Source organism: Anolis carolinensis, chromosome 5 (assembly GCF_035594765.1).
Source record: "Anolis carolinensis isolate JA03-04 chromosome 5, rAnoCar3.1.pri, whole genome shotgun sequence".
Taxonomy (NCBI): domain Eukaryota; kingdom Metazoa; phylum Chordata; class Lepidosauria; order Squamata; family Dactyloidae; genus Anolis; species Anolis carolinensis.
Genome location: NC_085845.1, coordinates 193770738 through 193783377, shown reverse-complemented (window position 1 = coordinate 193783377; position 12640 = coordinate 193770738). Strand labels below are relative to the sequence as shown.

General features: G+C 39.0%; 1 protein-coding gene across 33 annotated transcripts in view; it reads right to left on the bottom strand.

The window, feature by feature from the left end:
- Positions 1–364: 364 nt before the first annotated feature.
- c2cd5 (C2 calcium dependent domain containing 5) overlaps positions 365–12640 on the bottom strand; it is a 79766-nt gene continuing 67490 nt past the window's right edge. For 21 of the 33 annotated variants that reach the window (XM_062983200.1, XM_016993566.2, XM_016993569.2 and 18 more), the window contains 5 exons: positions 8211–8261; positions 6432–6533; positions 5301–5491; positions 3351–3497; positions 365–1710 (listed from right to left, as the gene is read on the bottom strand). In XM_062983200.1, the coding sequence (XP_062839270.1) occupies positions 1582–1710; positions 3351–3497; positions 5301–5491; positions 6432–6533; positions 8211–8261 (620 nt within the window). In that variant the 3' untranslated portion in view covers positions 365–1581. The remainder of the gene's footprint in view (positions 1711–3350; positions 3498–5300; positions 5492–6431; positions 6534–8210; positions 8262–12640) is intronic. The other 12 variants (XM_016993567.2, XM_008110338.3, XM_062983210.1 and 9 more) reach the window with 3 other exon arrangements.

Here is a 12640-nt window from a genome sequence, read left to right as displayed (position 1 = left end):
CAAAGTTACTCCATGATCTCCAAAACACATGAAAGGCTGAGAGTGACCTATATGATAATGCTCTTTCAGTTAAGGTCTACATTTCAATAGGAGAATGAAGTACAAACAGGTGATCACTGTCTGATCTATGGAAACCCCTTTATGTCAGGCTCCCAAAGAGCTCTCAAAATACTCTATAATGATGAAGTTCAAAATATTAGTTGTATCTCTGCATTTTAAAACAAGAAAATAATAAAAAAACCAAAACTCTAGAGGAATATCAGGATTCAAAAAGGCAGTAAAAGCCCAAAAGAACCAACAAACAAACATGCTGCCAAGAGCTATTTTATGCTTCCACAATGTCTTCCCAGAACAACAAACCAAGGACTTTTAATAAAGATATTTATTACACAAACAGGAATGTGATTTTCATCATCCTCATTTACAATGGAATCTCTGAACTGGACAAATAATATATAATTTCTGTACCTATATCCAGTAAAACATCTTCTATTTACATTCAAGTTTACACAATTTCTTCAAGTTCCATATTTGAGGCCATCAAAACATTTTGGCTGTGCACCAACCTATATTCGTCCTTGTGTCTGAGTGCAGGACAACAGGTATCTATGAGCAGCTACAAAGCTTTTCTGCAGCAGCTGATACCTGGTGAAAGAGGAAAATGGGCTTTAATCTTTCACCAGGTACCTGCAGCTGTGTTAACTTTCAAAACATCTTTGGTTGTATGCATGTGTTTTTCCTTCCCTCTGTGGGTTTACATCCATTATCAGTCATTTCTTAGACTTCCAGACTTCTAATCTTTTATCAAAAAAATTCTACTGTGTATGAAAAATTACTCATTTCTAGGTATTGCAGTTGTCCTTATCTTTCTAACTACTGCATTTAGGGTCAGTTGTGGGTGACTTCTACATCCTGCCAAATACAAAACCTTGATGACATGCAGGGAGGTTTCACTGACTCTGTACAGCAGACTGTTATCACGGTTGTTGCAGAAACACTAAACGGCAATATATCTGAACCAGTTAATTCACCATAATAGCATTCAACAATTTAAAATAAAAATGTACAGTAGAAAAATATTCAATAGCTCACAAACATGAAAAAGTGTACTCTAACATGCAGCTACTTCCAGATTGTCCAGTTTATATCACATATTTGGCAGTACTGGTGAAACCAGCTCTTCCTTTGTCCAAAAGATGTGAGATCTGAATTTCTCAGTCATATTCCAGTTAAATTGCAAAGCCCTCCCTTCTCCAGCTCAGACTTAGCAACATCTGCTTCTGACAGTTATTCCAAGTTTGATTTCCATCCTGGCCTGTGAAATGCATGGCAATATCCTGATGACTTCGGGTCTGAGGAACATCTGTTATTTACAGCTCTTTCTTTAGACAGATCTTTCATGAACAGAGGCCTTGTTAAATGGTTCCTTAGCTTTTATTAATCTGATGGATATTTTACTGATTGCCTGAAGATATTCCTGTTGTTGATACGTGGAGTGTTGCCGATGAAGAAACAAACCAAAGCCTTGCCTTCTGACAATCTGGATGGGATCTTAACATAAATTAAAGCCACTGCTTGTCCTCATGTTGTAATCTCCCTTGTACTTGTGGGTTGAGAGCTGATGGTAGGAGGCTGGACTTGTGCCCCTTCTAATTCAGTTTCCCGTATAAAGATTACTGCATCTCCGCTTACATTTATTAGGCACTGGGCCTGAAATAACAAAGAAGGAAATCCCGTTAAATACATGCTATTTTAAATATATATATGATGGATTCTTATAATTTACATAGACTTTAAATGTATGATGTAGCCTATACACCAGACATGGGCAAACTTTGGCCCGCCAGGCGTTTTGGACTTCAACTTCCACTATTCCTAACAGTCTACCCACAACCTCTGAGGATGCCTGCCATAGATGTGGGCGAAACGTCAGGAGAGAATACTTCTGGAACATGGCCACACAGCCCGAAAGACATACAACAACCCTGTGATCCCGGCCATGAAAGCCTTCGACAACACAGTCTACCGGCTGTTAGGAATTATGGGAATTGAAGTCCAAAACACCTGGAGGGCCAAAGTTTGCCCATGCCTGGTATATACGATAGATCTCAAAATTTCATGGCACCCCCCCCCCCCCCATTATCATTGTATTTTTTCGTTGTTTTGCATACAGGCTACTGCTACCTTTGTCCTTTGTTTGGTTTTGAAATCAACATCAGTTTGTATGTAGGAGTCGAAACTGTACGCAGCAAGTACAATAAGTTCATGTTTGCTTGCTGTAGGGGACTTGTGACCACTGGCTGAACTTAGGAGATCTTTCCCCTGCTTTTGTGCCTAATTGAAATGACAAGTATAGCTTAGTTTCAAATGTAAGTCATTTTGCTTTTTTGCCCTGTATAACAGCACAGGTAGGAAGCCTTAGGCATCTGCCAGGTTTGCAAATTTGACGATCCAAACTATTGCAGTTCAGTAGTGTCCTAAGGAATGGCTCATTCCCTTAGTGTCCTTGGCTATCTATCTGTCAAATTCACAGAAGGAAGAGACTTGAGTTCCTTTCATTTGTGAAACCCCCTCAAGTGTTATGGATCAGCAGTTTGATTTGTCAGAATTTTGTAACATTCCATCATTTTCAAAGTGACAATAAGTAATTATAAGGATCAGGATCACCTTAGCAGCAAGCATTAAGGGTTTAATCACCTGGCTAGCTTTGAGTAATTTACAGCCAGGATGGGGTGCCTCAGTGGTTCTCAACCTGTGGGTCCCCAGACGTTTTGGCCTTCAGTTCCCAGAAATCATAACAGCTGATAAACTGACTGGGATTTCTTGGGAGTCGTAGGCCAAAACACCCTGGCACCCACAGGTTGAGAACCACCGGGGTAGCTGAAAGAGTAATTAAAAAAGCACAAGCTTCTCTGTGAGTTGTCATCGTCAGAGTATTGAGCGTTGAACTGTTGGAGAAGGAGACTCAAAGTTTGAAAGATTAATGAAGAAAACCTCATCTATGTCTCCATAGAGGTATGAACTGACTGGGAGTGTTGGAAAGAAGGGCTAAAGAAGAGTCAAGAACATATGCTAGATATATATAAATACTGCTGTATAAAGTTTTCTACTAAAAATTCAAGTTGTGCTTGTCTGCTCTTTAACCAGAGTGGGAGTGCTTCTGCTGAAGAACGGGACTGCCTTGTTGCTGAACAAAGTACCCCAACAATTTGCTGTGACAAGGTTCAGGAATGTTTTCCTTCTCAGGAGTTAGTTTAGCATGGAGAACTTAATCATGACACTAAGATGAACCTGCTAATATAGCATGCATCTCCCTTTGCAAAAGCCATGTCCTTTCAAGCACCATTTACCTGGTTTTTGTTCGGGTTCTCCATAAAAACACACTGTTTCATGATGTATGATACAACAGCATTCCCACCAAGAGCAGCCACATGAGCTCTCACCATTGCAAACACTTCAGCAATGAAAGCATGGAGAAAGCCGCTCACACCACCTTCCTGTAAAAAATCCACACGTACGCGAGAGATGTAGTGGGAAATTCATTAGTCTTTAGTTTCAAAACTATTCTTTAAAAATGCATTTAATGGTTTTTGTAGATTTGTAACATATTCCAAACTAACAATAACATATAACAAATAACATTAAAACACTAAATTCTGGAACTATTAATCATTCTGAGAGCACAGATTTTTGTTATGAGGTTTTGTGGTATGAAAAAAAGGATCACAACGGAGTGGGGGGTCTTCCACAGCATTGGAGAACCGATTAAGTGTTTTAGTTAACATATCTATGTTTACATTTGATACCAATCTTTGTAAAAGCTAAACACTGATTGCTTCCAAAGCAGTGGCACATTTCTGTGACAAACTGTATTTCAAAGTATTGTTATATAGTCTAAGCAATATTTATACGTAGTTTGAACGCTATACTAAGCTTTCAAACAAATGCAACCTGATTTATTAGCAACATAAGAAATGGCTCACAAACAGTATTCAAAACGATGTGTTGTCGAAGGCTTTCATGGCCGGGATCACAGGGTTGTTGCATGTTTTCCGGGCTTTATGGCCATGTTGGCTTCCAACTGACAAAGAGTTCTTCTCTCACCCTGGACTTTCCACAGATATATATAAACCTTCTTTGCTTAGTTTCTCCATACCTCACAACCTCTGAGGATGCCTCTCATAGATATGGGCAAAACATCAGGAGAGAACACTTCTAGAACATGGTCATACAGCCGGAAAACACACAACAACCCCAGTATTCAAAACCGTAAAACGAATGGAAAGACTACAAGACACATCTGTGTAGGATTCAAAAATATGTGTTGTCATGGCTACCTGGTAATACTATATCTTATGATCTGTTGGGAGAAAAGATGTACAATACAGTTCTGCTGGAGAATTTGAAAAACGACCTCAGGTTCAAGGCTAATCTGCTGAAAAGGGAGTTGCTTAGTACACCTTAAGTGCTACACAGGAGTTCAGGATATGAGTATAGTACATGTGAGTGGATAGGAAGTGTGCTAACCCTGCCCATTCCATTGTTTCAGTCATTCACCACATGAGGAAGGTGACTTCCAGAAGAGGGGTGCATCCTGAAAGAACAGGACAACATCTCCCCTTGAGAAAATCTCCCTCCCCATGTACTGATGTGGAGGAGCTCATTCCTTCTCTTAACATGTTTACTATACTCAGATTCTGAATGCCTGCAAGGGGCTTTACTTACTGGGGTGAGGGACCTGCAGTCTTCGAATTGTTAGATTACACCTCTGACTTCTCTAGCCCCTGGCCATGCATGCTGCCTTGATCTATTATTGGGACAGAGAGTCAGTAGCTAAAAGGAAACTATGACACATATTATGTAAGAATGCCACTGGTTGAGTGTGAAAAAGACAAGGCATAGTTCGCTTAATAAATAAAATAAATTAAGTGTCAGAATTCCAAGGACAAATACTTGAACATATTGCTTTTCAAATTTCTCAATTTAACTAAAAAAACTGAGCACCATATTAATGCATTTATCAAATTAAAAGAAAAAAACTGGGAAATTATAGTTTAATATCTTTTAAAAGTTATGACACTAAAAGATGGGAAGGGTAACTAATTGTAAGGGACCTTAAGTACAGTGAACCAAAGGAGGTTTTCATATTCTTTGAGCTGCATCACTGAACCCAAATGTACTTGCTCAAACAATTAAACCCTTGAATTATCTCTTTTGAACTTCTGTTTCAAACCAAGTGTAAAAAAAACCCCCAGTCTTGTTAGCCAAGAGAGAAATACAAACCTTGGTGTATGGCTTACCTCCCGCAAAGAAGTGGTTTCTCGTATAAAAAACATATTGATTATTCCAAGATATTTTGTTATTTTTGCCCCAGGGATAAAAGAAAGTGGTGTCATCTTTACAACTGGCACTACGGAGCAAAAGCCAGATGGGCCAGAGCGGTTACGGGATTGTCCTTCGATCAGGGGACTTGGCTTGTCAACTGATACGGCTAGATAGGGCAGAAGAAAAAGAAAGAAAGAGGGCAAGGTAGTAATTACTCAAATGGACTAAAACAGTAGCAGCTCTAGCAGAATAGCCCTTCTGCATGGTTTCCACATAGCTTGGTGACAACATTCAGCTGCCTGTGATGCTCAGCCAAAGAAAGGAAATAATCATGCAGCACATGCAAACGAGAGACAAAAAGCTTGAATGGGATTTGTTTTGGAAGAAGAATAGCATTCCTGCAAAAGAAAACATTGAGGCCAGCAGTGGCACATACAAATGATCTGTTATAAAGTGAAAACATAGGAAGTGGGAAGGGTAGGGGTAGTGGTGGTTGGGAAAGATGTACACAATTTGATAAAAGAAATTTCTGCTAAGAGGGAACGACAAAAGTCTACGGGAAAGAGTGTGAAAGTTGACATGTTTCTCCAGTCCGGCATTGTGGAAATTTGGGGGAAATTCTTCAGTGATGATAGCTCCCAGATGAATCTTCATCTTGAGTAAATAAAGCAACAACAGTCGTACCTGCAGGCCATCCACCTGCGTCAACCACAATTAACAACTCACCACTTTCTAATTCAGTGACTACTGCTACAAAGGTCATGCAGGTGATCCTTGAATATTAGCCGTAATACCATTTGACGTATACATACGCTTTCTAGCATGTTGCATATGCATACTTTTTTGTTGTATAATTTCCACAAGCCTATTTAGCCCCTATATATTAGATGGCAATTTATTTTTAGAGTATAGAACAGCATACTCCAAAATTGGCCCAGCATTAATTATTATTATTATTTAAACAGGAACAGATGTGTGTTTGCAGCTTTCACACTCGGACACTGATTTTGCGACGCCACTACCGGGTAGGAAGCTCCACCCATTGCCACTGAGAAGATCAGAACTATGCTTCCAATGATCAGAATGTGGTAGAAAGGGCTGCCTACTTGTCTTAATTGATCCACGCCTTATGGTCTGAGCTTTCAGTTTAATGAATTCTATCCAGCTGTTGCATCTGTCTGCAAAGGAACTGTAATCAACTGATGTTGCTGAAAACACAGACAGAAAAACAAAAGAAAAAAACAAAGGAAAAGATATAGATGATGTCCCTTTCCCCATTGCGGTGCTCCTTCTGGGGAACCAATTCTTTGTATCCAAGGGTAAATGGCTCTCATGGGAAATTGGGCCTTTCTGATTGGACATTTTTGATGAGATAGGAATTATGCACATTTGGAAATCAATCACTTGAAAAATATCTACGTATTTTATTGAGCACTAGTGAACCCAGAAGAGTGCATGCTAACTAACATGGGACTGCTTTGCAACTCTTTGTATTAATGGAGGCTTGAACAGAATATCTGTGATCAATTTAAAAGGTGAACTGCTGCTCCTGGAGGTTTCTGGAGAGAGAATTCACCTTCTTTGGTTCTGGCTAGGAAAATGACAATCTCAGGAAGACTGGAGGTGCAAGGGATACAAAAGCAGTCCTGAAAGTGCTTTACCCACTCCTGATGAAGGGGAATCAGTGGGGATGGCAAAGAGTCAAGGCTATACAAACTGGTATCTGTGCTCAATTCTTGCAATCTTCACAATTGCCCTGGAGGGCCACATTAGCTGTGTAGTCCATGGCAACAGGTGCAATTTAGACTCCGTATCAGAGCCCTGTGCAACTGGACCATCCGGTCAGGAGTAGTAAGAATGGCCCTCAATATGTGTTAAGATATATCTCACCTGGCCATGTTGTCAGGGCAACTGGAAAAATGCAGATGGTCTGATACATGGGGGTCTGCTGACTGTCTCAGAAAGTGGTCAATTAGCTCAATGTTACCATGTGTTTATTTTAAAAAGATATCATGTTCTGGAATGAGATGAGGCCCATCCAGGGCAGGTGAAATATCTAATAAATCTGATATCATGAACTGAGATGCAAACAGTAAGATGCAGTCATTCAAGTCTGTTACCCATTTACATTTAAAACAAAATCCAAAAATAACTGACATCAGGGTGCATGAATAAAGAAAACATCCCTGAGAATATTCATATTTAAGATCATGATATACATTTTATAATCAATATAACTAAATCCCAGCACACATTCTCTAGTTTTTTCAATAGATAGGTGAAGTTACCAACTATTAGAATCACAGAGCTAGAAGAGACCAGGAGTCCTGCCATATAGAAATATACAATTAAAGCACTGCTGACAACCCAGTCTCGTTGGGGGCCTCCATCAGGTATGCCTTGCACAAGTACCTTAAGCATAGGTTTATTGGGATAGCTCACCAGAATACAGAAACAGTAGTTGCTTCAAGCTTTATCAATATCCTTTTAGTTCAAAATTTTAGGATCTCCTCTTTTTAAGAAATATAAGAATAAGAAGGTATATACAAAATACACTGTGTACCAATCTTTGTTCATGTGTTGAAGCAATTATTTAAAAAAATATTACTGTCATGGTCAAACCTGAAGGGTTGGCTAACTGTTCTGGAAAAGAGAGCAACAATGTAAGTTTCCCTTTGGTTACTATTTCTAAATATCTAACTATTCTCAATGTATGCAAATATACTTGATGAACATATTCAGATATCAATAAGCCACATCAGAGCATGCTTCCCAAGGTAATTGGTACATATTTCCTGAATGATTAGTGTCACAGCCCAAGTGTACTCCCAAAAGACCCAGGAATGCATTCTGTTCTGGCTTATAGTTCAATGAAGGAAACTCACCTCTTTGGGCAGCTGGTATACCTGTTTGGGAACTTGCATTCTCCATGTCCTCTAATAAAACAAAATGAATTCCACTGATGTAACATAGGTAACATTAGCTATTTGAATACAATTTTTAATTTTTTTCCAGTCAATCAGCTGCTAGAAACAAATCCTGCTGTTGTATTCCTCTGGCTTTTCAAATCACATACCAATTCTCTACAACTTATTAATCATAGTAAACCCTGTACTACAGTTAAGATTGATTTGGCAAAGGGGTTTTGGGTATCCCATAAAAATGGCATGTCTACGTTTTCACACTTCCATCCTTATGATATAAAGATACAGCTTAGAAAGTCAGTTTTTGACACCTTGTTTAAAAATAACAACATTTGTAACAGCAACAGTAGATACATAATACATGTAGAGCATCTGGGCATCAGGAAATGGTATTATGCTTAACAAAAATAAGAGATTAATAATTGTGATGTCTCATGGGTCTTGGAGTTCTGATCCCAGCGCCATCGTGGCTGATGATAACGAAAACAGGGGATTTTTGCTGGCTCAGCAAGAGCCGGAATCTTTCCAGATGCCTGTTGTTGATGATTCTACCCGAGAGCCCATTAAGGAAGACCTTGAACAGGCCTGTCCCACTGCCTCCCCTCCTTTTGCTAGGAAACAGTCCTATGCGGCGGGCCAGGGTGAGAAAGAGCAGTGTCGGAGGAGCTTGAGATTAGCAGCTAAACAAGACGTTAATTAGCCATGTTCCCCTGGGAAATTCTAGGGAGGAACGCATCTGGAGAGAGATGTGTTTCACTCTCCTTTCCCTTGGGAAAGGAGGCTCAGGACACCTGCTTTGCAGAGAAATGAGACTGAGTTAAAAGTGCCTGACACGAAGGGGTCCGTGCGGAGTCAACAGATCAACTTCAAGAGTGATTTCGTGTTTCCAGCCAAGTGTGGACTTCGCAAAGTCCGCAACTCCAGTTCCTTTGCCCTGCCTTGTCTAGCCAAGTATTCAAGAACTATCTTGCCTTGTTTCCAGCCTTGGACCTTGTTCCCAGTATCAAGCCTTATTTCCAGTTCTTGCTGTGGACTTACTATGAACTTTGGAGAGAATTTGGACGTTTCCCCACTCTATTGCTTGCAAATAGTGTTTCGGTTTGGATTTGCAACTTTGGACTCTAATATAAAATATTGGACAATATAATTTTGGACTAAATCTGACCTTCCCTGAAAGGTCTCACATTGGACTACGTCTCTTACTTGTTTTATTATTCTTACATATATCCTTAATAAAGATATTAGATAGTTTTGGCTTCTGTGTGTCGGTTCTTAGTGCTCCGTGGCCCTGGGCGTGACAATAATAAAGACTGAAGATTTTGCAAAATACTCGCACAAACATCAATGGCCCAAGTATTCCTTGATCTATCCAACTCAAATCACTAACTTTCTTTCATTGTCCAAATCACCAAGGAACAAACATGTAGTTCCTTACAATTAGGCTATGGACTGAAACCACATGTTGTCTTAAGAGGCATGAGGGATAAACCCATGAGTAAGGATTGCACAGGCAGTCACCCATCTGACACTTCAGACTGCAGGTGGAGGAAGGTGATAGGTTTCAATCTCTCCCTAATTTAGGATTGGAGAACTTGTGGCTCACCAGATGGATTTGCACTGTAACCTCTGTCACGTGACACCACTGGCCATGCTAGTTAGTGCTGGAGGGAGTTGCAGTCCAGTATTTCGAAAACCACATGTTACCTACCCACACTGTCCATTTTTTAAAATCACTTTTTGTACATATAAAGCCAACAAGGGCATTTGACTCCAAAATCTTGCTGAAGGCTTGCTTTCTATGATCAGAGGAAGTGGTTTCTTTAAATCCATTTTAAATCTGGAAAAAACATTACAACTTCCTCATATCCACCTGTGATATGTCCACATGACTGTTCTCCCCATGAAGTTGGCCTTTAAAGCATATTATTTATCATCACCATCATCATCGCATTTTGTTCCATTAGCTTTTCTTATATGATTCACATTTGTTGAATTCGATCCTCCCTACATATTTCATTTCCTTTTGCAAACATGACCTTTATTTCTGTTTTGCCCTCACAGTCATTTTCCCCCCTCAATGATCAATGAGGTATGCTTACTTTTTAGTAATATATTTTATCATTCAAGTTCTTGTGGGTAATTTCAATTAATAAATTAGCATTTTAAAAGCCATCTCAACTGTTTGTGGTGATATATGCGGGAAAGTAGCAGAAACGGGAGTATCCAATGTGGAGCCCACCAAAGAAACTGGAGATATATTGCAAGATATTGAAAAGATGATTACTTTATTAGTAACACATGCCTTGCTTCGTTGTCTGCGTGTGTCCTCTTGAGAACAAATGATCCAATAAATGAGTTTCCCATTTTAAATTTAGAGAGTTCAATCTCTAACTCTTCCTTAAGCAACCTATCTGGGTCTTTTGCAAGCAATCATGTGAAAATTACCTACATGATAGTTATCAAATTTGAACTTCTTTCCAATAATCACACAATTCCTTACAAACTAAAGCACAACAGCACAAACTAAAGCACTACCAGCTACTGCTGGTAACAGGAATGGACAAGATAAAAACCCTTAACATGGTATACATATTAGTCTATAAAGTCTTCATTAGAAAACTGTCCTAGGAAGTCCATGTTTGTAACACAGGGAGACATGTGAATGCTACAAAATACCTGGATTACTATGAAATACTACTCTTTCAAGAAAGCCGCAGTCAATGCTAATTTACACTTGTTTGCAAAACAGTGCCAGCTGGGTGAGTTTGAAAGAATGTGAGCAGGGAATGCTTCAGCAATTCTGTAGTCAGGAAGATGATGGGAAGTGACAGGCTGAAGATACATCTATGGCTGAATCCCAAAGTTCCTAAGCAGGCACTTGTAATGTCACAAGCCAACAGTAACAGCTGGAGAGTGCTTTTCCAAGCAATCAACTGTACCAACAGAATAGAATTTAAAGACATAGCTGTGTTAGTCTGAATCAGCAGTCAAAGGAATCTTGTAGCACCTTTTGAGACTGAGAGAAAGGTGTTGTTATCATAAGTGTTTGTAGATTTAAGTCTACTTCATCAGATACATGGAGTGAAGTGCCTAGGAACAAACCTTCAGAGCTATGAATGAGCAGGTTGGATGTATACACAGCAATAAAAATATAAAACATGTGGGTTATTCCATTTGTACTGGAACCTGCAGATGTTTAGTGAAAACAATGCACTCACAAATGTTGCTATCTAGAAGATATGAACCTGATGGAATAACTGCCTGAATGAAAGCTTTGTGGACTTTATAACAGACCAGCCACACTAAACACACTATTTCTAATTTCTTTAAACATGGGAGTAGACTACCCTCTACTGGCTGACAGCTTTTTTACAAATCAGATTTGTCATTTTTTTAAAAATAGGTGATGTCTAAGTCATTTTTGTTAGCGAGAAGAAATGCTTTTGTTTCTTTAAAAAAGATCAGAATGAAACAAATAGACCTCAAGAAGATATTTACTGGTCAAACATTTCATAAAAATACACTAATAAGATAGCTGGAATGCTAAGAGATAACTTGTTAATGAATTTAAAAGAATTCTGTCTTTGGTCTGCAGAAACATCAGTCAAGTATACAACCATGAAGTACAAGTAATACTACACAGAAATATGAATACTGATATGAAGGTTATGTTTTTACAAAAGCATCTTTGTTGACTCTCAACTGCACAACAATCTCATTTGGTAACAGGCTAATTTGTTAAGCCTGACTTGGCACACAGAGTAGCCTTAAACCAAACAGACATCTTCTTGATGTGCTGGTCCCAGCATGCTATGGGAACTCTGGTCTAATTCACCCAGAAAACATTAGATCAAGAATAACAGCAGACTTCTAGAGACTAGCTATGTTAGAAAAGCAACTTTAAGGGATTAGCAATAGTAGTCTATTTGCAGAACCAACCCCCCCCCCCCCCAATATCTTGTATCACATTATAGTAAATTATTATCATGTAATTTGACTTTATAGACTAGAATCCAATACTTGACACACTTAATATTATTCTCAGTTGACAAGCATGTGTGCGCGTGAAAAATGTAGCCTGGCACAATTCAATTATTAAATTTTAAATGTTTGCAAAACAAGCATATTGTCTATACACAACTGAGGGAACTGGTGATCCCACAATTTGCTTTTGCCCACCTGTAGTGGGACAATTATTGACTGCCTCTATTCAAGATTAAACTGATACGTCTTGAACTTACTTACTTACTTCTAATTCAATTGTTTTCTGCTATAGCCTACTTTTAAATGTAACTTTGTTGAAGAACATATAAGTGTCAACTGAGGATAGCATTTAATTTATCTGATGAGGTGCAAGTACACATTTCAGTGATTAAATGAGGCATGGGGCT